We start from the raw sequence: 27,989 nt of genomic DNA, 5'->3' as shown, positions 1-27,989 counted from the left end.
CAATAAAGAATTTCTATATGCAGTATAAATCTTCAAACTCTTGTTGCATATCTAAGTGTAGACAGTCTGTACAGACAATATTAAAGCTATGCAGGAAAAGTGGCCAGACTGAATGACCTATAAATTCACAATCATGTCCTTAAGAACTCACAATACACATTAGTGCATCATTTGCTGACTGGAACCAGTTTACTATGAGACAAAAACGGCTGTGCTTCTTAATTCCGGTACTATGACTAAAATAAATCTAAATTAAAGCAAACACAAAAAAAATATCCTATGATATTCTACCATTATAATCTATATATAATATAAATTTCAGACTTTTGATTGCAGAATTAATACTATTTGGGTATACATCCGCCATCTGTGCAACAAATAGAGTTATCACTTTTAGAACACTTTCTCTACTCCGAAAAAATTGCTTATTTAAATCAATAAATAGTTGATATTTAAATATTAGACATCTCAGTAAGTGAAACATGTCTGTAGGAGTTGATGTATGTCAGTAATATAATGCATGTCTCAGAAGTGACGGAAGGAGCTACAGACACTGCATTATGTCAGACATGACATCAGAAAACATTCTTAAAAAGAACCTTTGGGGTTATACCTTTTAAAAAATCCATCCCTGAAGTCCCTTGACTATAGGTAAACTCAGACTGCATACTTGTGTTCAGTCTTCACTTTTAAAAGTGACATTATGGCTTATTTTCAGGCACAGAATCAGCCTATTCCACTCGGACAGTCTTTCATTTTGTTCCATATCTTCGGTCTCGATAAATTTATAAGCATGTCAGGACCGAATAATTACATTTTTAACACAATAAATACAACAGAATAGTTAAATGCAGATCATACCCTAAGATTTACACACAGCAGACAAAACGGTTTGCACAACAACAAACGAGGCCAAGAGTTTTTCTAATACTGAAGCAAACGCAAAGACCAAACATATCATCATCAAATAGCAATGACATCATTCTTGGCTCTTTAGTCTCATGTATTGGCACAATCTATGTTCCATGTCATGATTCTCTGAAAAGCATCAAAGCAGTTCTGACAATTGAATCTGCCTTTTCAAGAAAATTTTTTTTGTTTGTTTTCAAGGCAAGTGCCGCAGAGAATGTAAGCGCATTATCCGAATCCAATACAATGAGAATCTGTCCAAATCTTTTGGACAGAAACCAATTTTTCTTTTCTTTCAAAAGCTACTTGGCCGTGGTGCTAGTAATGCTTTAAAAAACATAAAATATCAAGGTGCTACAATCACAAAATATTCACATAAAACACACACACACACTAAACAAACAAGTATAAAACAATATACAAGAATAAAATTCTCAAATAGACAACAAAAAATCCAGTTGAGCAACCTGGAAAGGTAAACGGAGCCGAACACAAACTGCGTACCTGCTCATTAACCTGTTTCTCTGCTCAATTTGTTCACAAGCCATCAACGCATATTTCAGATTTTGTACATTCAGTTATGAGTAAATTGTATATGGTGTATATAGGTGTTACTGATATAGCGTGTGCTCAGAAAAATGATGCTGATTGTTATTTGTGTCTTATAGGAATATTCCTAAACCGGTACAGCAATAAGAGTGCAATAATGCTTTTTTTTAAATCCTGATATGAAGTAGATTTGAGTGTTAGATTACATTAGATTCCATCCAGAAACGCTACTAGAGTTAGCACGCCATCTATGTGTCACGCCTGTTGTAGTCGGATGGTAGAGGCCTTGCCTGGAGGATCTCTGGTGTGTCTGTTGTTTCTGGAAGCAGGAGCGGGGATGCGACTACTTCGGGCCAGCCCTCGAACCTTGGCCTCAGAAATGACCATTGTTGTCCTAGCTACACCTGTGCTGACTGTCTTTCCTGAGGGCAAAGATTAAGAGAAATGCAAACACCTGAGTACATTAGTTGTTGAGGAACATTGTGGGATGCTGCATAGAGTTTAGCCAAAGTAAACACCATATTTAATTTGACGAGAACAAAAAAATAAAATGCTGAACAGTCCATTCATTACCAGTGCACTTGGTAAGATTGGGGCATTGTGGAGGCCACGTGGGGCAGTTTGGATCTATATGTGATTTATGAAGCGATGTAAGGCAGCAGGGGCTTGTAGGGGACAGTGTGGTGTTGTTAAGGTCTCATTGAGGCTAAAGGAGATGAATAATCACCTTGTGCGTGCGAGAGAGTGCTCTGCTGTACCGCTCTCCTCCGTGAGTTCTGTTTACAACCCTCAGATCCCATGAGGTGAGACTTCCAGGCCTGCACATACAAGACATCCACTGTTACATTGCTGTATGAGGAGCATGTGTGTGTGCATGTGTGTGAGAGAGAGAAAGACACTGTAAATCTCACTTTAATACTGGAGCCATTCACTTATCATCATGGGTGCTTGTGTAAATAATCTGAACCTATGGTGTTGGTTTCAGACTTGATTTCATACCAGCGTTCTTATATTCCCAAACCTTAGATATAATATCATCTCTCTCTCTTGAAAATAATTCATGCCCTAATTATGGCCAAAAAAAATTGACCAAAAGGCATCTTCTGGCTGGAAATTACACAAAAAGGAGACAAAAGAAAGCAAGGCATTGTGTTAGAGATATTAACGAAGAATATTGACTATTTTGTATGTGTCCACACACAATTATTCATACCCTTTCTCAATAATCGATGGCAAAGCCTTTATTCACAGCTGTCAAATGTTTTTTTTGCACTAACTCAAAATATGACCTTGGATTCTTAAAACTTTGTCGTCACCCGGATGATCCATGACTGTTTTGTTTTGTGTTGGTTGTTCATGAGTCCCTTGTTTGTCATAAACAGCCCAATGTTCTTCAGAAAAATCCTCCAGGTCCTACAAATTCTTTAGTTTTCCAGCACCTTTTGCATATTTAAACCCTTTCCAGCAGTGACTATATGATTTGGAAATGTTTTGTATCTTTTGTACACTGAGGACAATTGAGAGACTCAAACATAACTATTACAAAGGGTGCAAACATTCACTGATGCTCAAGAAGGAAACACGATGCTTTAAGCGTTGTACACATGATGTACATTTGTACATCTTCCTGTTCAAAAGTTTTATATATATCTTTATATATTGTGAAGTTCTGCGATTTCTGTCATTTTAGATTGAATGAAATTACCTATTACCAAATAGGATGATGTGTTTTTCTAGCCATTGTAAAAGAGTTAGTAATGCACAAAAGAGCTCTTATAAATCAAGGACAACTAATGTATTCCCAGCACCAGTGTTAACTAAAACTATTAAAAATGGTTAATTAAATTGCAATACAATAAAAGTTTACATGAAAAAAATGGATGAATAAGTTGAAGTACTTAACTGACAAAAACTGATTTCATACAGAGAACAAGTCAAACACTGATTGGGTAATACATTGTCTGTCAAAGACAATGCTCAAAGAGAAATAAATATAATTTTATATTCCCAACAGGAATGTTCTTGGTTTTATAAATTTCCATAACGTTCCAGGCCTGGAAATTACTATTAACACATTTTAAATTAAATACATATTATGATATTTCCAGATTTTGCATGACTGTAAGAACCCTGTGTTTAAATTACTTTACATCATCAACAAAATCAGTTGTCATTATTTTTTGAGTAGCAGGTGTTTGTGTGTGATCTCACCTCCTCCCCCGAGGTGAAGTTTTCATGGCAGAGAGGACAGTGATTACAATTTTCTCCAGAAGCTGGTGCTGACAAAAAGACAATATAATAAATACATGACCAGGAACAAAAACTTTTATTCCCAAAACAGCACACACACAAAAATGCAGGCTGTCAACAAAACATTTACCGCTTAGAGGGATAAAACAAAACATTGCTCTGAAATAAGTCTGCAGTTGTGAAAAGTTATGCAAGCTGTAAATTCCTAGTGGCATTGTCATGTCATGTGAAAGTGTGAACTGTATATGGATGAATAGATCTGATGACAGTGAAGGTTTTATGCATAATTAGAGTGTTACACTCTAAGCAACCGTAACTAGGCGCGGGAGGTCTGGAAAGCTTTCAAGCGAGGGAAACATGCCGAAGCATTGAGCGTATGGATTGCGCAGCAAATCTGATACCCGGTATCCTAAAAGTTTGGACGGTGGGGCTGAATTTTTTTCCTTCCCGAAACCTAAAAGGCAAGGGGAGAAATGCCGGGCGTGAATCAAGTGTGGGAGACCCCATTCACAACTAAATGTCGACAGGATTACGTAACAAAAACACCTATTGCTTGGAAATAATTACGGTTCTTTGTTCATAATGCATATATTTGAACGTAAAATAAGACGATTAAAGGCAAGGCGGAGGCTCAATGACATTCTTTAAAATATATTTCAGCATTTTGTTAATCGACAGCCTACTACCCCTGACTAACTTTAAGGTTACGTTACGTTACCCCAATCCGATCGCGGCTCTCCCGGTGTTAGTGTTATTCCACAAGATTTATGGATAAGCTGTTTGATTTATAATTATTAGATTATAATTTATTTTCATATTTCACTTACCCTGCAGTGCATGAACATAGCTGTTCCTCAATTTGTGTTTCCCATTTGAATGGTCGGCGAATGAGGCGGGTGCTGCTTGCGCTGGGACTAACGTTAAGTCTAGTTATAGGCTTTAGCTTCAATTTTGATGAAATTATTCTCTAATCGGTTGCATATTATGTCGTGGATATATCCCTCGAATGCATACTGCAGTCCCTTTTGTCTCGCTCTCTCAGATATTTCACCTGTTCGCCAAAAATGACTAATTATCTCCTTGGGAATGTCTGACACCGGTATATACACACTGTAATAGACATGCCAGGCGCGAAAGCTTGCCAGGCGTAGCAACAGTAACTAAGGAGGGCGGGGCTTAGCGAAGGGTCAATTCACCAGCCAAATGTTAATTTTGGACCCTGGAGACAGATTTGTAAAAGAACTAAGTGTGGTTTCTTGATGAGCATAAAATAAAAACAATGTGCATCCACACAAAGGACTCACGATTGCAAGCAGTGCTCTGAGCGTGCTCAGTTAGCTTATCTCGGGGAAGGGCTTCGCAGCAGAGAGGACACTGGGTGAAATCTGCTCTCCGCTCACACTCTGTCAGCAAGTGCTCTGTCAGGCTCGCAATCTCCACTACCTAACAAACACACAAACATACTACATTAACACACCCTGGACGGTGAGAAGTAGTTCAACCATTAAGAAATGATTGTGTGTGTGTGTGTGTTTGTGTGTGTGTGTGTGTGTGTGTGTGTGTGTGTGTGTGTGTGTGTGTGTGTGTGTGTGTGTGTGTGTGTGTGTGTGTGTGTGTGTGTGCGCGCACCTGTCTGCACTGAAGGCAGCGCTGCAGCATCGGGCAGTGTTTCCAGTAGTGCAGGTCGAGTCCGTCCTCAGTGAATGTCGCATCTCTCTCCCCACAGAAAATACACAGACTAGACACAAAACAGCACCAGCATAAACTCTGATCTGATATTTCATTTCTCACTCGCCATGCTACTAAGACTCTTTCCCAGCAGTGCAAAGACAGACTGATTAAATGAGAGCCCATTAGCACTGCACATTATGCTATCATTTTTCAGATGTCTTGGCGAGATTATAATTGTAAATTTATAATAACTATACAAGACAAAGACTTGACATTTGCAAAGCGCTACTAAACCAGAGACTCTGTGTACTGGTAAATGGATATTCCACTGACTGGGAGAATTAGACTGCTCAGTTGAGAATCAACAAAGAAGTGACAAGAGGTGCTCACTTGTCTAAGTAGTTAGCTGCAGATGATTGGCTGTCTTTCGCATCAGCAGGGACAGACTGGTTTACCTTCTTAACAACTGCTGAAACATAGAGGAACATGTTTAACCCATCACGTTCAGTTCAGGGCTGCGTTTCTTAAAAGCATCATAGGCCTAAGTAGATCGTAGAACCAGTGCCAACAATGGTCTCTACGATCAACTTAGCTCACGATGCTTTTGAGAAACGCAGCCCAGATTGACTTCACCGTTCGAGGTTTGCAGTGATGTACATGTGTTAGTTTAGTATTATTTATATACTATTATAGTATTTAGTAATATTTGACTAAATATTAGCTTTTATTCTTATTATTTTAAGTAATTTTAGTAATTTAGTTGTTTATTATATTTTACTTTATTTATTATCATTTTTCAATATTATTTATTTTAGTACTTCGACTTTTATTTCAGATAGTTGCCAAAGCTAGCTGCCAACATTTCCACAGTTAAGTTTAAGTTTTTATTTATTTATTTATTTTATTTCAGCTTTATTTTAATTAACACATTTTTAATAGTTTTAGTTATAATTTACAGTAACTCTGTAATGTACATGTAAAAATAATTATTGATTCAGCAATATCAGTGTTGAAGTTTCTGTGCTCCTTCATGTTTCTGTTTGTACGCAGCGCAATTTCTGAGTGCGTGTGTGCTTCAATGATAACAGCACGGGTGACGTGTGTGTGTGTGTGTGTTTCAATGATATCAGCGCGAGTGACTTATGCGTGTGTGTGTGCTTCAATGAAAACGGCGAGTTAATATAGAACGGTGACAAAACTGACTTGGAACTACCTATGCATTAAACGGTTTTATTGCACACCTTCCAGTCATTCAGAATCGAGCATTCAGACAGACTATAAGTAAGAATGATGGTCTAATCCTCACTCTTTAACATAGCGACACATTCCTGCTGCTAAGCCTCAAAAACAGAAACATTAAGAACAAAATCAAGATGGTGTCAATATTTTCTTGACAGGTGGATGGTGGGAATACTAGCTTGTGCATGATTTGCAGTGTTTGCTGTAATTAAATAGATTTTATGAATTGATCTTTACTAAGACAGGTCACAAAGACAGTTACATCATGCACTCAGCAGCACGCACACACATCAGTTTACACACACCTGATTTAGCTGCCTTCTCAGTTTTTTTCTCAGGTACTTTGGAATTTTTCTTTCCTTTCTCCTAAAACACAGATTCACATCTTTAATGCACTTATGGATTTATCTATTTGTACATCTGATGGCCAAATGGGCTCATTGCACTCTTCAGCCAATGAGTCCAAGGTACACATGTTATCCAGCTAAAGAACTTCCAGATACGGAAATGTTAAATGTGAAGTATGTAGTTTCTGCAACACTAGGGGCGCCTAGTATAATAAAAAATAAACCATATTTTAAAACAACCTTGCAAATGCCCCTTTCGCGTGCTGTGCGCCTCCCCGAACTCAAATATCACAAATACAGCTCTTACAGGTGCTTGTGAAGGCATGACTCAACAGGTAAAAGTGGGGTACTTTTAATAAAAGGTTAAATATTAGGAATACTTTTAACTGTGTTGCTATGTTTCATGAGTAAGCAATTGAGTAGGCTAACACTGTCAAGAGTGAACACAAGCATCTTGCTTGATGATAATAAACCCAGTCTTTCTGAACGAGCGCCTGATGATGCATCATAATGGCCCATTCGCTTTTAAGTGTGGATATCTGCAGGTCAGAGTAATAGGCATGGCGAAAGGTAGGGGTGTGCCGAAAGGTCTTTAAAACTAGTCGCGAAAGCTGCCTGTTGGGTTTGGGGTAGGGTTAGGGGTTAGTCTCTGTTGTAGCATTGTGTATCTTTCAGCATTCCCCTACCTTTCGGCACATCTACTACAACCTGCAAATATCCCCGTCTCATTCGCTTTGACGTGCTATTGACGTGTTTAATCTAAATGCAATGAATTTTGGCTTGCACTTCTGTAACCGAAGCTGAAAGTCTTTTCCCATGTAATGCGTACTAAGCAATGGTCCCACACCAGCTAAACACCCCGTGGCTTTCCCTTTACAGTAGCCATGGCCAAAACTCTAATTATATATTGAGCTGGACAGAGATTGACCAGATTGCTCTCAATGTTTTGATGGTGCCTGTAGGGCTCAACGTTTAAACTTTTGGAGGCGATAAACCCATGAATGGAATTCTAATAGTGGTCAATGAACAATAAACTGGATTAAGAGAATGTATTTTCACATTTGAAAAAATCGTACATACTTCACCTTTAATGCCAGGTATAAAAAAGGCCATTTTGTGTGAGAGCATTAAAAACAAAACAGAAGAGATAGATTAGGCCACCTTTGACCACTATACCTACACTGATCTCCTTCAGCACTGCAAGCTGCTCCTGTAAACTCCTGATTTCCTCTTTCTCTCTCTCACCATCTTCCCGTTCTGACACTTTTTTTGTCTTCTGAAATAAAGACAGAGAGAGACTCTTTAGACCGAATGCAGTATCCCACGTACAAACATTCCAAGCTTTAACTCAAGGCTAATAATGCTCTCCAGACCGGTTTTACCTGCATATTGTTGTTGTTGTTTCCTTCTAACTTGGTAAACGAGTCGAAAAGGTTCTTGTAGAGGACGTTTTTACGTGTGCTGGTGTCATCAGGTGGAAGATAATTCAAAACCGCTTTACCGTGAAGACGGTACATATCCTGGACAATTCTCACAGAGAGTTCACGCACTGAGGCAGCGCTGTGCTCTAATCCACCTGACAGAAACTAACACAACATACATCACACACAAATATATTTAATGAATAATTAATTTAAATATAAGAAAGTAATTGTAGAATAGATACACTACCTTTGAAAAGTTTGGGGCCAGTAAGAATGTTTGTTTGTTTGTTTGAAAGAAATGAATCACTTTATTCAGCAAGAATGTGTAAAATTGATCAGTACAAGACTTTTTACACTTTTACAAAAGAAATATATATTTTTTTATTTTTTAACTTTATATTCATCAAAGAATCCTAAAACAATATATTACAGTTTTCACAAAACTATTAGTATTATATTATGTTTTCAACTCTGATAATACTAAGATTTTTTTTCTTAAGCACCAAATCAGCATATTAGCATGATTTCTGAAGGATTATAAAAAATGCTGCATTGCCATAACAGGAATAAATATTCTAAAAATAGAAAACGGTTATTTTAAATGGTAATATTTCTAATGTCACTGTTTTTACTGTATTTTTGATTAAATAAATGTAGCTTTGGATAGCATAATATATATATTTTTTTTTAATTGTACCTACCCTAAACTTTTGAACGGTAGCGTATGCCTAGTGTATGACAACAAGAACAAATCAACCAATTTTTACATACTGAAAAAAATAAACATACAATATTCCCAATATATGTTTTACAATGTGTAAAGCAAAGGCTGTATATGAACTCCAGTTATTATAATAAAAATATTTGTCTCTCACTTTTCTCTCTCCCCTTTTCCATACACAGATCCCATTCATGTGCTCCCAGGCTCTGGATCTCTCATTTTAATTAAAGGAAACTCAATCGCCTCTCTGCTGTGCCCTGAAGCCCATCTCATCTCCCAGGAAACCAGCAGGCAGAAGGCATTTAGCAGCCATCTCTGCGTGTAACCTACAGCAACCCATTTTGTGGGAGATCACCACTGAAAAGGGCCAAACTAACAGACAGATCCAATAAATATTTAAAAGACATTTGATTCATTTGAGACAGCTGATTCATTGGCGGTTTTTGAAATAGTATGAAATAGTAAAAAAAAAAAAAAAAAAAGGAGGAGTTTTTTTACTCCTCTTTAGGTTGTTCCAAACCTGTATGACTTGTCTATAGAAAATATAAGCCGTTTTTTTTCTATACAATAAAAGCATGCACAGTGACCAGCATCTGTCCAGCTCCAAAAAGTGGTCCATACCTCATGTGTTATAACCCAAGTCTTTTGAAGTTTTAGGTTAACTACCCCTTTAATATCCATTCCATAAATTATTTTATAGGGCTGCAACAATATAAAAATTCTGGCCGATATAAATAAGCTGATAATTAATTGTTATGGCAGGTAACAATAAATGGCCAATGTTAAAATTTGACACTATTTTGTCTTAATAAAAGAAACACTAAAAACGAAATCATAATATATATATGATAATATATTTGATATATACATTTATATATATATAACTTTTGCTGATAAATTATATGATATGACCCTTACCCTCCTAACTTAACCATGTGGAGGAAAATGAGACTTTTAGGCCACCTAGGCGCATTTCCAAGCTAACACAAAATCAGTAGCCGTTGTTTTAATACAACAAAGCCCAACTGGAACACAGACAGAAAGCTCACAGAGCACACTGCAGATCCTTGTGGAATTTCACAGTCTCTGTTGCAGTACTACCACAAGTTTGCATTGCAAATATAATTTAGGCTGCACAAATCCCGAAATAAAAACAACTTAAAAGAGAATACTCTTTCTGTAACTGAGACCCTGAAGGAAATACGGAAGTACAACATTTAACAGCTAAACAGCTTTGCAAATCTAACTGCTGGGACAGAGAGAGTGAGAAAGTGCTTGGATAAATCTCATAAACTATGCCATGGATATGCAACTGGCTGTCAGAACAGCCCTTGTGCGTAACAGACATTACATAGAATACTCCCACTCTGCCATACAAAGGCCACTTTGTTTCAATCTAATGAAACCCTCAAGAATCTTAATGATAGCTGTGAGAATGAAATTACCCTTTAAATCCCAATAGAAAGGTAAATGTGTGATATTTTGGCCACAAAAACCCAAATATCAAATATCTGTGTGCTCTTAGAGGCTAAATCACAGTTAAGGTTTGTACATGCACCCGACTACAAACATTCACTACCACAGCTGGCACGATGAGCCAGTGTGTGTTGTCTCAGACTAGCACATAGTCATATGTATCATGTTGTCCATAAATCTAACCAGCCATTTGCATTTTTTAAGCTACTACTTTAAAGAAGTTTTTTTCAGCTTTAAATCTTAAGCATAGCCTACAGCTTAAAGGAGAACTCCGGTCAATTTTAACATTGAGCTCAATTTTTTGTAAATTTGGAGTGCTGTCAATACAGAGAACAACGACAAAAATCGGTGTTGCCTACACCGTGTTATCCTATTTTTAAAATTTGCACCCTATTGACTTGAATGGGGCAAGTTTTAAACCTGCTTTTATCCTCTTAACATATTTGATGTGTCATACAAGTGCCCAGCCATGTTGAGTGATTCCTTAAGAGTGAACACGAGTGAATCTGACTGCAGTAGATGTGAAAGATATGAATAAAAATTATGTTATATCAGCCAGCGCAAATACCTGTTTTTAGTTCCTGTTTTCGGTGGAAGTCCAAAGTAGTCGATTGTCGAGTTCACGCGCGTGATCATAGTAACTAAACCTATGCGCGTGAACTCGACAATCGACTACTTTGGACTTCGACCGAAAACAGGAACTAAATACAGGTATTTGCGCTGGCTGATATAACATCATTTTTATTCATATCTTTCACATCTACTACAGTCAGATTCACTCGTGTTCACTCTTAAGGAATCACTCAACATGGCTGGGCACTTGTAATGACACATCAAGGATGATAAGACTAAGAACTGGTTAAGTTTAAAACTTGCCCCATTCAAGTCAATAGGGTGTAAATTTTAAAAAGAGGATAACACAGTGTAGGCAACACCGATTTTTGTCGTTGTTTTCTGTATTGACAGCACTCCAAATTTACTAAAAATTGAGCTCAATGTTAAAATTGACCGGAGTTCTCCTTTAAGCAGAGGGCCATTGGGTTGACACCCAGTGAGATAATTTCCTCATAAAGAGGGGAAGTTAGGCCAGTACCCGCATGACGTTGTCGAGGGTGAAGCCGGAGTTCTTGGTGCCCAGCTGTTCTAGAAGCTTCTCCAACAGTTCCAGTCTGCTCAGCGCCAGTCTAGCAGGTACACTGCTCTGCATGGGCTTGACAAGCTCTAAAGGAACCATCTGCAGAGTTCTCACCTCCTTAAATGAAGCCATTTCCTGCAAACACACCCAAAAGTCAGCTTTAAACACGTCATCGTCAAGTTAAAGAACAAAAACTCTTTCTTAAGCATTTCTAAAACCTTAAAAAGGTATTGCAATCAAAGCCAGTCTGCTTAGTGTAAATCTACTTTTCAGTGTAGGTCATTTTATTGCTTGAGGTTGACAGTGCTACTAAAAATTGCATCAAACTGTATCATGAACAATATGTCAATGGATGAAACAACCTTTCCCAAGACTTGTGAGATTTTCTGAACAAATCATACAGTATAGAAAAATTGCTCACAGTTAATATTAACTGCCCCAGTCTTGCCTACTCTGGATTACAGAATCAGACACAAGAGGAATCATATGTGAACTCCACTGTCTTTATCCCCATTGGTGATCATATTACTTAATTATTTCAGATTTATTTCATTTGCAGAATGTTACACTCTGCAAAACTTTGTCACATAGTCAAGCACACCCACATGGAATGCTTGGAATGTCACATCAGACAAGCTAAAAGCAAAAGTTTCCAAGACATTAACTGATATGTATTGTATATATTGCCAAGAGAGGCTGCAATAATAATGTGTTATTTATAGAAGATGGTCCAGGTTGACATTTTAAGAATGTTAAGGACATTTTAAGAACTTTAATAAATAATGAGTGAATATGATTAGACAATGTATGATTTATAATATTCTGATGCACTGGTATCATAGTTTTAAATTATTCACTAAAAGGTGTGGCCTTAGACATACTTTTTCCACCATCCAGAAGTCGCAAATGTCTTTATTTATATTGTGCAGAAGTACAATGAAGTTTCCCCACACAATGCCTGACAGAGACATAACCTGTTCATCAACAACCAACACAAATCAGTGTCAGTAAGTGATTGAACACTCCTAAACTTGAGCCGGACGAACCAAACACATGGTTCCTTTCACAGACAACTTGAGGGGCCAGTACTTTTACATGGTTAAGGGTACAGCATGATTTTCGAAAGACGACAATTAAATTAAGTGACCAAAGATTTTTTTGTCATTTTTTTTTAAGAGAGAGATAATTAATTGTTGTCATGAGGACACAAAACAAGAAATAATCATGCTTGGCCAAATCAGAAGAAACCAACAATCCTCTTTATGAAAAGTAATTTCCAAACAAGAAATATTTTGTCACTTAAACACTGTTTTATTTGAATGCTGATTGCTGATTTTATTTTAATGAACAACAAAAAGGTAAAACATCTTCAGTTTCACAAGAAAACTAAATATCCCCTTACTTATCAGATAGAACATGATGACTGTGACAAGATAAAGTAGTTCAGGATTGCCTCACATGATCTATACCTGACCAACAAGTCGATCTACCAGGAAAACATTCTGCAGCGCCAGCTTGTCATATCCATCTGTTTAGAATTGTATCTTTAAAGGTGGGGTATGTGAATTGCAAAACGGCTGGCAGATTTTGAAAATACACAACTCAAATGGTCCTACCTTCTTTCCTTTGACTCCACCCATTCAAAGAACATGGACATGGATGGGGGGAGGGGGATGGTACGACCGATTGATTGACGAACTTACAATTTGTTTTTCGAGTCCTGCCCGTTCCACAGATGATTAAATTGCTTAATTTTCATTTCAGTGCTTCTAACTCAGTGGCTGTAAGTGGGTTAGGAATAGGATTTTAAGTGATTTTGAAAAAATGGCCAAAAAAGAGAATTACATACCCCACCTTTAAGTGACTGAATAATAATATGCTAATTACATTTACATGAACAGTTATAATGGAGATACAGTAGGTTTTGCATAATCGAGTGTCTATGTGTCCAAACATGCATGACAAATTGTGTAATTGACTACGTGAAGGACTAAACAATAAATGACAAAAGCATTTGCATTACATTTTTTAAAAAGACAAATACTTTTTTTGTCAGACAAAACCGAAAATCTTTAAAAGTACATTAAAAACATAATGACGAAAGGGAACCATAATTTACAACTTTTTGTGTGACTTTTTCCCATCCTAGAGAGCATTTTTTGGATGAAAATTTCAGACATGACACTTGATAACGATATTTTTGTTCCATTTTATACAAATTAAATTTTACATGCGCAGCTATACCTGTTGTGGTAGAAATTCCTAATGACTAATGTTTACCTGGGGCGTCTCTAGTCGACACCTAAGCGTCTACAGTCGACACTTAATAATACTTATACTCTAGCACTGCGTCTACAGTTGACAACTGAACTGGCTTTGAGTTGGACGTCTCGTCCTTTTTACACTAATACTCGGGAATAAGATCTCTAGTGTCCTATAACCTGTTGCGCAGCAATTACTAGACAGACTCCAGACAATGCCTTTCAATATACTTTAATCCTTAAAAGATCTTATACCAATTTCAGAGAGAATCCCACCAGCAAAAAGAATACAACAGTTTTTATAGAATAGGAACATGGCAAAGGTGACATGATTCACTGCAACATTTCCCTATATGATTGGCTCTTCATATGTATAATCCAGCAAACCCTTCTGTTACTAGGCGGAAGCAAACTGGACTTCTTGATTACTCAAAATCATGAGTTTATAAATCTGTTTATATAAGATATATGCCTAGTTTCGTTTCTCCTTTTGTTATATTCGGAGATGATTCAGACACACACAGACAGACCAAAGTGTTAGGAAATATTTAGGTTTCCTAAACTTTTGTACTATAGAATGAGAAAGGCCGTAAAGCAAATAAACTTGGATGGAAAGCCATAAAACTCTCTTTAAGAGGCCAGACCTGTTTATAAAATTGTATCAGATAAAAATGGTAGATTGAAATGAGGAAATCTCACACCAGGGTTACAGTAAAAGACAAGATCTACATTCGCGCTTACAGAAACCAACAAATAAATTTATTAAATTCCAGTTTACAGGTGAGTTCATTTTACAAGGCCACCAGTGTATGGCACTCCTACTCACCTATGAAGATTCTTAGTACCGGTATGTAGACATTTTTTCCAATGGAATTTTACCTTTCAACACCCAATGACCTGATAGCTAGCTGCAGGAGTCACTGCAGGAGTCAACTGCACTGTAGAGTCACTACAGAATACAAATAAAGTATTTCAAAAGTCTGTACTGACCCGTATGAAGGTGACAGCAAGTGTTCTGAGTCTCAGGGTTGAGTCTCCGGTCCTAAAGAGCAGATTATTCCAAATCTGTTCCACACAGTGACTGATCTCAGATTTACCCAGCTGATGGTTGGGAATAAACTCACTCAGAATCATTCGAAGCAGATTCATAGATGTAAGAAATACCTAAAATGTGACACAAACAGACAGTTGTTACTTTACATACTAAAATTCACATGCAGGGTTTATTTTCAATATTGTCACATTTCATATTATATTATGTAATTTATCTAATCAGGTTTCCAATTTATTAAAAAAAACTTTTACATTTAAGAGATTCTAAACGTAACATCTGTGTACCCATTACAAATGACCATCTAACCAAAGAAAATCTTGAATATTACATTTTAAAACATTGCATGTTTAATTTTAGAGCCACCTGGAACCATTTTTCCTCAGAATTTCAGTTAAGGTGTAAATACACACAGAAGCCGTGTAAGAAACCGCCTGAGACCTTTACAACAACACATGGTGCAGGGTAGCATCAACAGGTCAGCTAAAGCACACAGTTAAATGCTGTGCTGTGTTAGTTTAACTAAATAACCACGGGGAGAGGGTCACTGGAATGTGTCCAAAAGCGGGCACATTGTTCAGACTCTCAGTACAACCATTTAAAACTGTTTAGAATGAAACCCTGAAAGGCCACGACTTTTACTGTGAGTGATTTATTCAAGGACTGACAGGAGGTAAAACACAGCTGTGACCTCAAAATCACAAACATGCATGTGCTTTGAGAATGCCCAAGGCCAAGAGAATGAACTTTTGCATGCAAGTAAGGCTAAAGGCTGATCAACATGTTAAACTGTTTTGTCCATGCATATTTATAAATAAAAAAAGTCACAGCGTGTACAAATAACAAGGTCACATGAGACACAGCCATCTTCTAACCGTAAACAATCACTCCGCCCAAGTAGCAGTGCTTCGCCTTCTGAGAATATAGTTCCCAGTATGTATACGGTTAGAAGATGGCTGTGTCTCATGTGACCTTGTTATTTGTACACGCTGTGACTATACAAATCACATGTAAATAGGAAAATGTTGGCGTTATTTTATCACTTATTGGGAGCAGTATGCTAGCTGGAGCCGTTTACCTCCAGTCTTTGTGCTAAGCTAGGCTAGCGGTGGGTGCGTCAGACAGAGTTGCGGCACACACGGAGATGCAAAGGGTATGTATGGACTTATCTAACTCTGGGTGATATGGTGAATAAGCTAAAGTCCCAAAATGTTCCTTTAAGACTTGCAGTCTTGCACCCATATACACATTAGCGATTTTGAGTGATCATTTTGGCCATAGTTAACAGAAATCACTATTAGAATTTAGAGTTTGTAAAAATATAAACTGCAAGATTAATTTTCAAAGTAAACACATTTTTCAGGCAGGTGCAGGTAACGAGTGTCCAAGTTCCAATGGAAAAAAAGCAGACGATGCCTCTTATTAGCCTGTTTAACTAAGGAAATCCCATTCCTATAGCCGCCATATTGAGCATTACAATTTAAGCAAATCTCCCATTCATTCTTCTACAAGTGGTCCATCTCCTCCCGCTCATACCCAACGTTAGCAGAAAATCAGCTCTTTCGCAGTTTACTCTTGGGAGAGACAAGCCAGGCTTTATACTACATTTGTTGCCTGTATCACTTCTACAGATAATCCACAATACTAGACAGAACACGACACCTGCTAAACAGTCACGACTATCAGTCGTGCTGATGGTGCCGTTCTGTCTTTGGCTTGAAATGAGACTGAAAAGAAGGGAACATGAGAGAAATTAGAAAGAGAGGGTGAGAGAAAGAACGAGAGAAGGAGAGGCTGAGAAACAAAATAAGAGGGCGATAAAATCAGAGAAAAGGCTAAAATAAAGATAAGAGAGAGAGCTCTCGTACAGATGACACTTTATCTGTGAGCGCTTTCTTGCAAAGGAACACAGCTGCTCTCATCATGCTCCGTAGTTCTGCTTTTGGGGTACCGGGTGGAACCTCCATCAGTTTCTTGTAGACTGTCAGCAAAGCATCCTCCCTGTAAGACCACGTCTTTGAATAGGACTCTGCCACCTTAGAAAGACAGACAACGAAAGAAAAAAATGAGGATCACATTCCAGAAACAGTTTACAAATGGAAAACACCAGCTGGCTCTTTGACCTTTGTCGTATGGAGTTTGCCCAGTGCTGCGAGACTGTAAAAAACAGTAATAGATGGACATCTCAGTGTGATGTTAAATACTTCAAGGGATAATTCTCCCTGCCATAATGTACTATCTAATTTTATTACAAACCAAATTGACTTGAGATTGAGAATTTGATCAGTACAATTTGCAAATGAATCACTTATCCCTGTTTTCTTAAAAAAAAAAAACGGATAAAATCAACCAATTGGAAACTGTAAATGTCGTGCGTCTTACCAGACAGTCTCCATAGATCTCGATGGGCAGACTGGCCTCCCTCTGAGCCTTCTCTGTGAGTGGTTCTGGTTGTCCTGAGGACTCAGGGCTACGTGGGGAGCTTGTGTCAGTCAGAGGGGGCATCTCGTCGAGCTCACTGACTGGTTGATCACTCAGCCTCTTCCTAAAAGCAGGTAAAGGCCTCTCATCATAAGGAAGGGAGCTGATCTGTCAAAACACACGAACATGCTCATTATGTTTCATATACAGTGGGGTCTTAAAGTCCCCATAGAAAATAATTATTGAATTCAGATTTACAAAACATTACCAGCATTATTTGCTATTAAAGGGTTAGTTCAGCCAAAAATGAAAATTAGCCCATGATTTACTCACCCTCAAGTCATCCTAGGTGTACATGAGTACATGACATTCTTCTTTCAGAGGAATACAATCGGAGTTATATAAAAAATGGGAGTGCTTTATAATGGGAGTGAATAGAATTGGAAGCCCAAAAAGTGCATCCATCCATGATAAAAAAAAAATTGATTTGAGAGCCATTCAATCTCATTCTAAAGCTTGTAGGAGACAGGACATTTTTTAAATATAACTATTAATCTGAAAGAAGAATGTCATGTACACCTACAATGGCTTCAGGATGAGTAAATCATGAGCTACTTGCCAGCAGCCATATCACCCTGTAGCCCAAGACTGGTTGCCCACTGAAGCTAAGCAGGGTTGAGCCTGGTTGGTACTTGGATGGGAGACGACCTGAGAAAACCAGGTTGCTGCTGGAAGAGGTGTTAGTGAGGCCAGCAGGGGGCGCTCACCCTGTGGTCTGTGCGGGTCCTAACGCCCCAGTGTAGTGACGGGGACACTATACTGACAAAGAGCACCGTCCTTCGGATGAGACGTTAAACCGAGGTCCTGACTCTTGGTCATTAAAAATCCCAGGATGTCTTTCGAAAGAGTAGGGGTGTAACCCCGGCATCCTGGCCAAATTTGCCCAGTGGCATCTGCCCATCATGGCCTCCTAATCATCCTCCTATATATACTAATTGGCTTCATCACTCTGTCTCCTCTCCACCAGTAAGCTGGTGTGTGGTGGGCGTTCTGGCGCAATATGGCTGCCATCGCATCATCCAGGTGGATGCTGCACATTGGTGGTGGTTGAGGAGATTCCCCCTTCTATGTAAAGCGCTTTGAGTGTCGAGAAAAGCACTATATAAATGTAATGAATTATTATTAATTATTACTTTTCATTTTTGGGTGAACTATCCCTTTAAATCAGGAAAAATAATTGGCTCCGTGTTAAGCACAGAATGAAATGAGCATATAAGCATAAATATAATACTTTACTGTGATGTAAAGACCTTGAGGGTTTACATTACACTTGAAAAACAGATGCACCTGTCATCCTTGTACACCTGTCATGGTTGTAAATGTAAATCGCATAATTTCCCATCACAAACTGTGTTCTCATCTTACAAGTTATTTCAAAGCTAATTCACAGAATGACTTGCAGGAAAACAAAAATGAAAGCAAAAGTGACCGTCCAGCTTTGAGGTCACGCAGTGATAAAGGTGCACTAACAAAAGGCTGTTCACACAGAACATTGTTCTACTTTTCCATTGTTATTCAATGTAAACACGTGCTAGACGGATGTCTTTAACCGGTCCGTATTTTGCAGCATTCTAAAAATGTGGCGCTCAAGTTAAGAGTTTAACTTTTTTTTTAAACGCATCTCTAGACCTCGTGCTTTTTGTCGTTCTACTGACCTGCGTCTCACGTTTTAACAGAACAAACGCATTCTGTGTGAATCGGTCCTTAGTCAGCTGACTTTACAAATAATCGCATAAACCAAAGAATAAAGAGCAAAGAAGTCTCTTATGCTCATCAAGGCTGCATTTATTTGATCAAAAATTGTTTTTACATTTTACAAACTATTATTACATTTAAAATATATGTATTCTGTTGTAATAAAATTAAAAATGTAATTTATTTCTGAGATTGCAAAGCTGTCACATGATCCTTATTAGGTGCTCAATGAACATTTCTTATTTATCAATGTTCAGAACAGTTGTGCGGCTTAATATGTTAGTGGAAACCTTGATAATTTTTTCTGAATTCTTTGATGAATAATACGTTCAAAAGAACAGCAAGAAATCTTTTATAACATTATAAATGTCTTTATTGTCACTTTTCAATTTAATCAATTTAATGCATCCTTGCAAAACAAAATAATTACACCCCCCCCCCCATACACACTTTTGAATGGTAGCTTATACATGTAATAGAGTGCTTAAATTCAGAGAAGGCTAATTCAATGTGAATTAATAGGTTTGCAAAAACCTAAAGAATAGTAGTTTTATGAGTGTCATTTTTTGGTTAAAATATTTTTTCCAGCTTTTTGTAAACACACCCACGTCACCCAGATATTTCGACTTCTGGCAGGGTTAGGGACAGTTCTACACTAGTAGCACAGAAATAACACACTTCACCTTTAACCCCTTTAATTAAATGTTGAAACGTAAAACTCTCTAGCAAACGCAAATCCCTGACAAGCATGTTAAGCCACACACATGCTCAGATAATAAATCTACAAAGAGCCTTGTGTGAGGGAAGATGAAGCTGGACTATGGCACTGGTGAAAAGGAGTTATACTGGTGGAAAGAAAGAGAAGCAGCATTTCATTAAGGCAGATAAATCTGACTGAGGTAAAAACTTTCTACTAGGTAATAGCAGAAAGTACCCATAAAACTAGTATTTGTGGAAAGATATATTATTAAATGAGCAAAAAACAGAAAGTGGACACATAAGTAATGTATTAGAGCAAGCAGATGGGACTTTCATTTTCTCTTATGGCTGTTTTATCAGTGTACATCAAGACTTACATCAATTTTGGAAGCGTGAGGAGGAGTGAGGGGTGTTGAATGTTCGACTGAATGTTTGGGGCTGGCTGGTTTTGAATTGTCCTGCTCATTTGTCTCCTTCACGTGTTGTCCCTGTCTCCTTTTCGTGGGTGAGTCCGCTGGATGAGGCGTGTGTTTCTGCGTCCCAGCACGTGGAGAGGGAAATTCAGAGTTGGAAAGTTCAGAAATTCTGTGGATCTGAAACAACAACAAAAATCACATTTTAATTATTTACATTTTGGTCAATATCAAATTATCTTAATTTACTATTTATCAAAAGAAAAAAAAGATAAATATGTCTGAAATAATTAAAACGCCTCTTTCAGACATTGATTGTTTGGGGGGGGAGACCAATCACACAGAACAGATAAAGGTCTGTCGGAATACAGAAACCACACACAAAGAAAACGCTCTATGACTTTCCAAGTCATTCATTGTCTGCTGTATAAGTATGTCTCCTGGCCTCAGACGAGTAAGAAGCAAGCACCTGATATCAGGAGAACCAGCACAATCACTACTGTGCTGGGAAACTGCCATATCAGAGGACTAATCTCACTGGAGCTGGGGACTACTGGACAACACAAGAGTTGTATTATTCATGTATTCAATGCAGAAAAAGTAATTAAGAGAGACACACAGGAATATGGATGGATGGAAGTCATTAATTGAATTCTGAGAAGTGTAATGGATGGACAGATGGAAAGTAGATGAATGGATATACACTTCCATTCAAAAAGTTTAGGGTCATAAATTTGTTTTTGAAAGTAGTCACTTATGCTCACCGAATATGTGTTTATTTTATCAAATATACAGTAAAACAGTAATATTGGGAAATACTAATACAATTTAAAATTACTGTTTCTGTTTTAATGTATTTCATAATGTAAAGCTGAATTTTCAGTGGTACAGTCTCCACTGTCACATGATTCTTCAGAAATCATTCTAATATGTTAATCTGGTGCTCATGAAACATTTCTTATTATTATCAATGTTGAAAAAAGATATGCTGCTTAATATTTTTGTTGAAACCATGATACATTTTTCAAGGGTTTTTCATGAATCTTTGATGAATTGAAAGTTCAAAAGAAAATACCAGAAGTAATTTATTTGAAATATATATATATATTGAACAATTTGGTGCATCCATGCTGAATTAAAGTATTAATTTTCTTACTTAAAAGCTTACTGACCACAAACTTTTGAACAGTACTGTATATGTGACGGGACGGATGAATGGATGGATGTTTACTTGACTGATGTCCAGCAGGCTGTGGAGCTCCAGATGCTGGTAGACTGTAAGCCTGTAAGCCTCCATTTGTTCCTTTTTCTGCTTGGCTATGTCATATTCCTCTCGTTCAATGGCACTGTGTTTCTCCACATCATACCGGCCCAAACGTTCGCCCACCTGAACAGAAAAAGAGATCAAAAATACAAAAGAAATAAAAGAGAGGTTGTTAAACACTAGAAGAAGAAAACCCTTTTAATTTGCCCAGTAATTACTGTCAAGCTACAATTAACATGTGGCTAAATGAGTGCAATACCCTGCTCTCCTGAAACTCAACTCCAGGTTCACATCTCCAGTATGTAACATATCATTATTAAACGACACGTGCAAGACATGTCAGACAAAGAAGGCAATTCTAATAACCTTTTGGAGGTCTGCAATAGCTTGTTTAAGCTTTTTGGCCAGATCAAATCTTTCCTCCCGAACCATGTCCTGTTTTTTCTGGTCCAGCAGCCGAATGATATGTGCCACCTCAGGGTCCTGATACATGTCAAACGCCAAGTCGTCAAGGGGTGAGATAGATTCACATTTATAACTCGAGAGCCTGCAAAATAACAAGAGTAAACCCAAGAGAAATACAGAAGACTGAATGCACTAATTTAATGTGATGCAATATAACTTGAAACTTCAGTTTTTACCCGGTATATGTGCCATCCAAGGCTGAGCTGTGTTGGCTGTTGTTTAGATATTGATCAATCAGCTGATCTCTGCTTAGCTGGGACAAAAACAAGAAACAGAAAAAAATTGTTTTATTAAAAACAAACACCCTATCTTTCAAAAGTTTGGGGGTAAGATTTTTTAAAGAAATTAATACTTTTATTCAGCAAGGGTGCATATTGATCAAAAGTGACACTAAAGACTTTTACACTATTTCAAATAAATGCTGTTCTTTTGAACTTTCTATTCATTAAAATATATAGAATGGTTTCCACTAAATATTAGGCTATGTAGCACAAGTTCACAGCTGCTGTAACATTTATAGAAATAAATGTTCCTTGAGCATAAATCAGCATTTTAAAATGATTTCTGAAGACTGGAGTAATGGCTTCTCAAAGTACAGCTTTGCCATCACATGATACAAAAAAATACATAAAACTTTATAATATATTAAACTTGAAAAAAGTAATTTTAAGTTTTAATAACATTTCACAATAGAACTGTTATTGATCAAATAAATGCAGCCTTGGTGAACATAAGAGACTCCTTTAAAAAAAAAAAAAATGTAGAGACACCAAACTTTTAAATTATAGTTTGTTTATGTACATTTTACTTATACAAGTAAATTCTGAATGCAATAACATCACATCCTGTGATCCATCCATTGTATTTGAACCATTATTATCTTTCCAACAAACAAAGGTTAAAAATCTTGATTTCTGTCTGTGAACCAAAACGTATTATCATCAGAGTCCTGGATAACACAATAAGACTCCAGCCTGGACAGGGAGAGAGAGGGATTAGAGATTAACAATGCAGAGATTGTTAGCAAGGTGGGAGAGGACGAGAGAGAGAGGAAGTCATAGAGGAAAAGAGGTGGGGGAAGACAAGGTGAGAGTAAGAGGAGAAAGAGAGCATGAGAAAGAAAGCAGGGGGGAGCAAGAGTGTGTGAATAGGAGATGGGGGAGGGCTGAGATTTGCAGTGATGTAGATATATTGATGAGTGATCTGATTTGAAGCTCTGCTTATGGAGCTCAGACTCGTATTACACAGACTCACATTCCAACACTGAGCACAAACCTTTAGACCTGCTCAAGAACCACAACACACATACAGAAATGCTTGTTATGTGCTATTGATGTAAGACTATTTAAATGTGAAATTAATATTCAAACCTCAAGTTTCCTAAAAAAACTGATGTATACAAGCATTAATATGCAGATCCACTTAGTGGTAGGTGTGAGGTAATTAAGCATCCAAATAGGGCTAGGCAAAACCTGTGTCTAATAATTGTCTCTCTTTCGATTCACAAGGTAGAATTTAAATTTAATTGGCCAATGTACAGGTGCTGGTCATATAATTAGAATATCAGCAAAAAGTTGATTTATTTCAAGAATTCAACTTAACAGGTGAAACTAATATATTATATAGACTCATAACATGCAAAGTGAGATATTTCAAGTCTTTATTTGTTATAATTTTGATGATTATGGCTTACAGCTTATGAAAACCACAAAATCAAAATCCCAGAAAATGTGAATATTACATGAAATCACACAGTAATTACACAGTAATACCATGGTCATTGAACCAGGTTTTGGTTCTTTTGGCAGTGTGGGCAGGTGCAAATCCTGCTGGAAAATGAAGGAAGCATGAAGTGCTCTGAAAATGTCCTGGTAGACAGCTGCGTTAACTCTGGATTTAATAAAGCACAGTGGACCAAAGTCCTCTTTTCTGATGAGAGCAAATTTTGCATCTCATTTGGAAATCAAGGTCCCAGAGTCTGGAGGAAGAGGTGAGAGGCACAGAATCCACGTTGCTTGAAGTCCAGTGTAAAGTTTCCACAGTCAGTGATGGTTTGGGGTGCCATGTCATCTGCTGGTGTTGGTCCACTGTGTTTTCCACTACGGCTAGCTGTAGTCTCGCGCTGAAGTCCCGTGGGAACTCCCGTTGTAGCCGGGAAAAGGTATTGTTGACTGCAGAGTGTGAGGCTAGTTCTTCGTCTGTATACTCGGGTTCGAATAAATAAGGACGACCATCAAACTCAAAAGCCTCTTCCATGTGTTCAAAATCTTCTATATTCTCCATAGTTACTTTACGAACCATTTCTTCTTCATTTGTGAGCAACTCCAATCATCACTTTTCACACACATGACGCTCCTCCCACCTGCACACTCCTATTTACCTTTTCCCGGCTACAACGGGAGTTCCCACAGGACTTCAGCGCGAGACTACAGCTAGCCATCTAAAACACTATTTAGGTGAATTTAAACAATGGCTAAGTTGCTAAACGCAATCTTGTTGTCATGTGAGGACCCTGTTCATGTTGGACAGACATTTTAATTGCATTTTGTGTCTGTTAAGAGGCACAAAAACACTCTTTATGAATATGCCCCCATAACTGCTGTTTTAGCTGAGTGGGAGCTCTGGGCATTAGCGATAGCAGCTCTGTGTTGCAAGAACCAATCCGTTTTTTTTTTAAATATATATAGACAGTACTCACAAAGGTATAACGATCAAGATTAACTTAAAAATTGCCCGGAGTTCTCCTTTAACCCTATAGAAAATCTATGGGGTATTGTAAAGATGTGATACGCCAGACCCAACAATGCAGAAGAGCTGAAGGCCACTATCAGAGCAACCTGGGCTCTCATAACACCTGAGCAGTGCCACAGACTGACCGACTCCATGCCACGCCGCATTGCTGCAGTAATTCAGGCCAAAGGAGCCCCAACTAAGTATTGAGTGCTGTACATGCTCATACTGTTCATTTTCATACTTTTCAGTTGGCCAGCATTTCTAAAAATCCTTTTTTTGTATTGGTCTTAAGTAATACTCTAATTTTCTGAGATACTGAATTTGGGATTTTCATTAGTTGTCTGTTATAATCATCAAAATTAAAAGAAATAAACATTTGAAATATATCAGTAGGTGTGTAATGAATGAATATAATATACAAGTTTCACTTTTTGAATGGAATTAAATCTATTTTTTCATGATATTCTAATTATATGACCAGCACCTGTATGTTGAAATGGAATCCGAACCGGAATGACAGCAAATGGTTTGCAATTGCAAGCAGAGCCGACTCAGCCGAGGAATTTCAATAGTCCAAAACAACAACGCTTTTCGCTGCTGACGCCTTTCCGCGGTTAAAACAAACATTCCTTCTTATGTTCATTCATGTTTATTTGATGCTATAAATTAACTAGAAGGAAGAGATGATCGGTTCACGAGCAGCTTTAACTGAGGCTCTACAGCGGTCTGTCAGACACATTAAAGAGCCACAAAACGGTATTTATTGTTTAAATTTCTTTTAAAAAATGACCAAATTTGAAAGGTGAGACATTGTTTAATATCAAAAGTAACCCAAAAGTGACCTGGTCTATCCTGTCTGTCAGCACGTTGTCAGTGTCCTCTCTGCTCCGCGATGTATTTTTCGCTGTGTGAGAACATGGTGTGGCGTAGCTTGTCGGACATAGCAACAATAACTAAAGGGGGCGGGTCTTTGTGAACGGTCAATTAAAGTCTAAATCAAATTCAGGAGCTGAACTAGAATTCAAAAGTATTCTCAATGATGAACCACACTGATCCAAATGCTTAGCCAAACATTAAGGATTAATTCACAACATTTGTCTCTGGTGAATACAACAACTGAACAAGCCACAGTTTAGAAAACAGAAAAAAAGTCAAGCCTAAGCTAAATTTGTTTGGTTTTGCAGCCATATGAATGTCTCTAAAAAAAAGTGTGAAGCTGAACATTCCCAAAACATCAAATAAAGGATTAACAGTAATCCACCGCCACCTGGGGGATGTGAAGATAACAATTCCATAAACAAACAGTTACTTACTGCTGTTCCAATGTCATTTCCATCCACAGGGTCACCCAAAATATTTAGAGCCACCAATGCAACCTAGAATTTAGGAAAACATATGACATGACAATGACATAATTACAATAAACAAATCTACCCTCATTTCCCAAGTGAACCTGTTTGTACCTGATTGTAGTTGTTGTATTGATTAACATGGTTTCTGTGAAAGGTGAGCTTCAGGTAAGACCCAACAGCATCAACATGAACTGACTTCAGCTCTCTGGCTTTAAAACCAGTCTTCTCGTTGTCAGACAGAGACACATACCTGAACAACACAGCACATTCAATACAGTCTTATTGATCACATTATCCTTTGATAGTGACCAGAACAGAAAACCAGAACATGTTTAAATCTTTCCTCACCCCAATCTATGGAGAATATTAGCCTGCTGATGTGAGCTGGACTCTGGTAGTCTATCTCCAATGTGGAACTCGATCTTGGACGGGACCAGGTACTGATGGGCCAGTAGCTGGAGTTTCCTTATGCGACATCTTTCAACCAACTCCAGAATGATTTCCTGAGGGAATGGACAGAACCTACACACAATAATTACAATTAAATATTTTTTAAAGAGCATTTCAGAACTATAATCTTTGGTAATAGCAACTATAAACAGCTAATAAAGCGATTATTATCAGCTATAAAATAGCCTTGCCAGTTCTAATGAATCAAAGTAATTTATCCTACTTTTAAAAGTTTGTCTTTGCCTTAACTAAAATAGATGCAAATATAAAATATATCCGTACACAACTAATACAAAATTCATTGACCTAGTGGATCTCCAGCCAGTGACGGTGGGTGCGTGGACCATCAGCTTTTTGGCACTGTAGTTTCCTTCATGACCAGACCAGCTGATCACAGTGAAGCCTATCTTATGAGGCATCCCGTTCCTGAGATCTAATGGTGATATGAATACAACATGATGTTTAATATCACAAAGCACTCCTGACACATTGAAAAAACACCCAGCACTCTAACAAAAGATACAAACACACTGTAATATATGGCAACATTCCTTTAAATTAGAGGAATATGTAATTTTGATGTATATGGACCAGCTCTAACTTACACCAGCTCTAACCAGCATGATCCAGCCTGGACCAACATGGAATTTTCTGCTGGTTTATGCTGGATTTTTTTCAGCAGGGAGTTTAGAGAAACTAATTATCTCTAGAATCAAACTAACTTTTGGCTGGAAAAAAAATACACAAAGATAACATTTATAAAATTAACTATTTATTAGACAATAACAATGAAATGTACATCTATGTTAACGCATGTGTAACGTTAGCTAGAAAATAACGTTAGTCCATTAAGTTACCACATTGGTAAATACCTGTTGTAACACTGTAAAATAAGTGGTCTACACTTAAATATTGCATATGTTTTCAACATTTGCTGCATGCTATGAAGGACCTTAATCATAACAGTGATTGTTATGTAAAGTAAGTTAACGTTATTTAGCGTTAGCGTGCAATCTACGTTAGCTAACGTTAACGTTAATCAAACAGTAACATTACGGTTACAACTCTTCCAAAACAGCAATAAGGATCTTTATCACAAACCACACGTTAACCATATACAGCTCAGAATAATTCCTTTATAGGGCACTCTTAATAGTCACTATTTGACAGAAGAAATTTCAAAGCGGTTTACCCAAATATAGCAGTTGCCTACGTTCATCTCCATAACCACCGTTTGACAACTGAGACCTGTGCGCATGCGCGAGTGGTTTTTTTTTTTTCGTTCTTGAATTAATCTGGTGATTTTGAATGAATCTTTTAGGTGAACGAATCGTTCTCGTTCACCATAGTGACGCATGGTTTAGTTCAATGTACAGTACTTTTGTTAACTAAGGTCTACCATGG

General features: G+C 37.6%; 1 protein-coding gene across 2 annotated transcripts; it reads right to left on the bottom strand.

The window, feature by feature from the left end:
* Window position 1: 1 nt before the first annotated feature.
* Window positions 2–27,871, bottom strand: cep104 (centrosomal protein 104). 2 transcript variants are annotated; one of them, XM_079637630.1, is made up of 22 exons: window positions 27,778–27,871; window positions 26,892–27,018; window positions 26,484–26,657; window positions 26,247–26,385; window positions 26,097–26,159; window positions 22,227–22,303; window positions 21,952–22,132; window positions 21,553–21,708; window positions 20,286–20,501; window positions 17,416–17,622; window positions 16,902–17,069; window positions 14,973–15,146; window positions 11,680–11,856; window positions 8,348–8,551; window positions 8,146–8,241; window positions 6,924–6,984; window positions 5,770–5,848; window positions 5,338–5,446; window positions 5,013–5,151; window positions 3,670–3,737; window positions 2,186–2,276; window positions 2–1,880 (listed from the first exon to the last, which is right to left on the bottom strand). In XM_079637630.1, exons 2-22 carry the CDS (start codon window positions 27,002–27,004, stop codon window positions 1,714–1,716), a joined length of 2,859 nt encoding a protein of 952 aa, XP_079493756.1. In that variant the 5' UTR covers window positions 27,005–27,018; window positions 27,778–27,871; the 3' UTR covers window positions 2–1,713. The 2 variants fall into 2 exon arrangements, with proteins under 2 accessions (XP_079493756.1, XP_079493757.1); XM_079637631.1 differs by having other exon boundaries at window positions 5,770–5,845.
* Window positions 27,872–27,989: the final 118 nt, after the last annotated feature.

Source organism: Phoxinus phoxinus, assembly GCF_949152265.1.
Source record: "Phoxinus phoxinus genome assembly, chromosome: 15".
Classification (NCBI taxonomy): Eukaryota; Metazoa; Chordata; class Actinopteri; order Cypriniformes; family Leuciscidae; genus Phoxinus; species Phoxinus phoxinus.
Note: the sequence above shows the minus strand (reverse complement) of the source record. Positions and strands in the feature narration are given on the sequence as shown.